This window comes from Mus caroli, chromosome 13 (genome assembly GCF_900094665.2).
Source record: "Mus caroli chromosome 13, CAROLI_EIJ_v1.1, whole genome shotgun sequence".
Lineage (NCBI taxonomy): Eukaryota > Metazoa > Chordata > Mammalia > Rodentia > Muridae > Mus > Mus caroli.
The window spans coordinates 54,795,856-54,799,878 of NC_034582.1; the positions used below are offsets into that span (position 1 = coordinate 54,795,856).

Sequence of the window (4,023 nt, forward strand, 5' to 3'; positions counted from 1 at the left end):
ACCAACCTCCAGCCTGTTGTTGATGAAGTGCACTGTCACTGTCATCATAGGCATTGTCATGGTGTGTGTGTGTGTGTGTCCTATCCCCCAGCCCCTGTCACATCCCTGCCCCCACCCCAACTTTACCCACCTTACCCCCACCCCACCTGACCCCCATGCAGGCCCAGGCTAAGTGGGCTATTGGTGAGAAGCTGCTATGTGAAGTTCACGTGGGCAATCAAAGATAGGTTCTTGCCACAGCCTTGAGTTTCACCAGGAGGACCACCACCCTTGGAACTCTCCTCTCCAGACTTAAAACCCATGTTCTCTGTGGCTGCCCAGACTATCCCCAGCCCAAGACTCAGGCTGAGGCCAGAAAAAGCTGTGTTTTGAATATTCAAAAATGTTTTCAGATGGTATAAACTAATCCAGAAATATAACAAAGATGAAGAAGCCAGGCTGAGATGCCTTGAAATATAAGAAATGATATTTGTAACAGTCTGGCCATTTGGTTTCATTAATATCCAGTGACATTAGCTTAACCTACCTGTGTTATTTCCTTTTGCATGGCTATAACAGAAAGCTTGGGAACTTATAATGGACTGATTTATCTTGGCTCATGGTGAGAAAGGCAGAGTGGGGTTCATGGCAGTGGGGACGTGTGGTGGATGAGCCTTACATCCTGAAGACCCAGGAAGCAGGACCAGAGAGGAGGAGTCAGCCATAACCTTCAAAGGTCCATCCTTAGTGGCCTACCTCTGCCAGAAGGGCTTTATCACTTTAAAGGGGGTTCCACGGCCTCTTAAGTCAGAGCCACCAACGGGGAGCCAAACATTCAAAACATGAGCCTATAGGGGGACATTTCAGAGTTGAGCCATACTAATGCAATTATGAAAGATTTCAACAAAGTCAACAGGAAAATGATCGGAGCCTCCCCCCTCAGTGCCTCTGCCATCTCACTCAAACAGCGAGCTAGCGAGCACCAGAAACCTCTGTGACTTCTCCCAAACTGTTGAGCACCGGAAACCTGCACCTCACCTGGCGTTGCTCTGTGGCTTCTCTGTTAAGACAACCCGAGAAGAAGAAAAGGGAACATTTAAGTCTGTATCAGGGTTCTAGGTTCCTAACAGGATAATTCAAAGAATACCAAATAAAAGAACCATTTAAAAGTCCACCCAGGGTTCCCTGGCATCTTGGCGGCTGGTGTTGGTTGTGGGGTTGTCCCGCACCTAAGGCAGGAAGATGGTGGCTGCAAAGAAGACCAAAAAGTCTCTGGAGTCGGTCAATTCTAGGCTCCAGTTTGTTATGAAAAGTGGAAAGTATGTGCCAGGGAACAAACAGACTCTGCAGATGATCAGACAAGGAAAAGCAAAGTTGGCTATCCTCACCAACAGCTGCCCAGCTGTGAGGAAATCTGAAATAGAGTACTATGCCATGTTGGCTAAAACTGGGGTCCATCACTACAGTGGCAATAATATTGAACTGGGCACAGCGTGTGGAAAATACTACAGAGTATGCACACGGGCTATCATTGACCCAGGTGATTCTGATATTATTAGAAGCATGCCAGAACAGACTGGTGAGAAGTAAACAAGAAAGTTTTCCTTTAATAAAACTTTGCCAGAGCTCCTTTTGAAGAAAAAAAAAAAGTCCACCCAGAAACCATAGGAAACGGTTGTTGTTCTTTGAGCTAACCCCGTGGAAGCTGGGCACTAGGAACTCCATTCTAAAGGGCACAGCACAGAAGAAATGATACAGACTGGGAAAAGTCATTTTGTAAGACAGAGTCTGCCACCAGTGTGTAGCAGGAAGCCAAGGCCACACACGGAGTCAGAAGGGACCAGCCCCCACCTCAGCGTGCTGCCATCCCATTGGCTAAGGCCAAGGCAACTAGAAGACAAGGAGGCCCCTTGATTCCACCACATCATCTCCACAGTACAGGAGCACAAAGTAGAGATGGGAATGGGACGCTAACCAAATCAGACTGGCCCAGCTCCTCAGAGCGCCACCACCACCTCAACCTCAGAGAGAACGCAGGCACTGGCATGGCCAGTGCCAGCCGACTCTGCACCTGGATTCTTTCCGGTCCTTTTTTTTTTTCTGGTGCCAACGGACCTCCTTAACAACTCAGCTGAAAGCAAAGATACTGAAAACAGTTTGCTAAACATATTTATAAAAACAAGATAGCCATGATTTGCAAATAATAAATAGGGTGTTAGTGAAATGTCAAAACTCCACTACTTTATTAAAAAAAAAAAATTATGAAACATCCAGGTAAGATGGCAGATTGCGAACCACGGCAGAACCAGCGGAGGACAATTGTTTGGGGAGTAAAGGAACGGGAATATTCTGCCATTACGTGTAATTTTTAAGATTTTTTTCAGTTTCAAAACAAAAAAAGAGTAAATGTTGTTTTGAGTACTGTGGGATGTGGCTCACTGTTTGGAGCTGTGTACAGACCGTAGTCACTAGAGTGATGGGGAGTTACAGGTCTGTCACCTTTTGTGGCTGCCTTTTTAAACTACAGGGGGAAAAAATCGCTTCCTTCAGGACATTTTTAAGAAAATACAATGCAATTTTATCAATTTTAGCCTTCAATTATATGTTATATCTCTAAATATGTTTTTAAGCCTGAATAATATTTCTATTGTTTGTGAGAGAAAATCCACCCGTGACTCAATGAACACGTAGGTGATTGGCATATCCTGGCTATCTCGAACAATGCTACAATGAACACAGGAATTTGCTATTTTATACGGTCCTGATTTCCCCTCGTTTAGGAAGGCTGGGTCATGTGGTATTCTATTTTTAACTCTTTTACAAACTGCAATATTCTTTTTCAGAGTGGCTGAAGAAAACACTACTTTTAAGGATAAGTAATATCCTTAATATTTTTCAAGTATTACAAAGAGAGGTACAGTCCAATAGGATGAGGGTCGCCATTCAAGATAACCAGCTGAATACAGGACAGATATTCACCTTTTCTTCCTCCCAGGGTCCACCAAAATAACAAAAGAAATCCAAATTACGAAGACAAATCCACAAGCTGTACCTGCAAGCCAGAACCTTGCCCACGAGAAGCCCAGACTGTGATGAACTTACAGATAAAACAGGAGGGAAGCGATTGGTGCCAAACCCTGGTGATGCCAACTAACTACTCAAAGCCAGCAGAGCAGACTCAGAAGTTACTACCCGGAAGCACTGAGGAATTCCAGGCCAGCAGGAGAACCAGACAAGGGGTTGTTAGGGGCTGAGAGCCCACAACTGGTTCTTCCCAAGATTGCACTTCTTCTGTGGTAGTCGCCCAGGAGGCGCTGGGGCCCCCACTGTTGACTTTTATAAGAGAGTTGTGGGTGCCCTGGATCTGGACTTTCAGAAGGTTGTGAGCTGCCTGATGTGGGTGCTGAGAACCAAACTTGGATGTTCTGGAAGAGCAGTAAGCACGCTTAACCATCTCTCCAGCCACTGTAAGGAGCATTTATATGTTTGAAAGTACTAGAAGTCAGGTACCCTCGTGCCTCTTGTCCCTAAAGGCTAATGGTCTCCCACGGCTCTGAGTAAAGACCTAGATATAACAGCGGACAGAGGGACCAGTGGCATAATGGACAACTTGCCCTGAGTCCAGGCTCCACATGTACATCACAGCCTCAAAGACCACAAAATTATCAGCAAGACTGAAGTGTGCTGAGTCCAGATGCCAACAGCCCAGGTGTCCAGAGAGCACACAGCTATGGGATGCAAAAGCCTGAGAGTGGTGCCCGGGGCAGCAGGTGGCACCCTGAGTTGCCTTGCTGTGGCACAGGAGGTCACTCTGACACTTTTAAAGACTGGTCAGACCACAGAAGGTACCACATCCTCTCTGCCCTGTTAGCAAACTGGGGTTCAGTCCATATGCGTTCACAGCCTGAGGGTTTCTGGTCCTGCATCTAGTCAGAACTTGCAGAAAGCATCCTTGCCAACCATCATCACAACCTACAAGTGTCGTTCTTAGAAGAATAAGGGTCAGGAGACATGGTGGATGATTCTGGGAATCTCAAAGAAGTG

The 4,023-nt window shown here is 46.1% G+C and overlaps 1 protein-coding gene across 1 annotated transcript; it reads left to right on the top strand.

Annotated features, from left to right (window-relative positions):
* Positions 1-1,221: 1,221 nt before the first annotated feature.
* LOC110308573 (60S ribosomal protein L30-like) lies at positions 1,222-1,608 on the top strand. Its single transcript, XM_021181006.2, has one exon. The coding sequence runs from the start codon at positions 1,222-1,224 to the stop codon at positions 1,567-1,569; it is 348 nt and encodes a 115-aa protein (XP_021036665.1). The 3' UTR covers positions 1,570-1,608.
* Positions 1,609-4,023: the final 2,415 nt, after the last annotated feature.

What these genes read in the sequence shown, in the direction of transcription:
- LOC110308573 (XM_021181006.2), top strand. Translation starts at nt 1,222, where the DNA reads ATGGTGGCTGCAAAGAAGACCAAAAAGTCTCTGGAGTCGGTCAATTCT.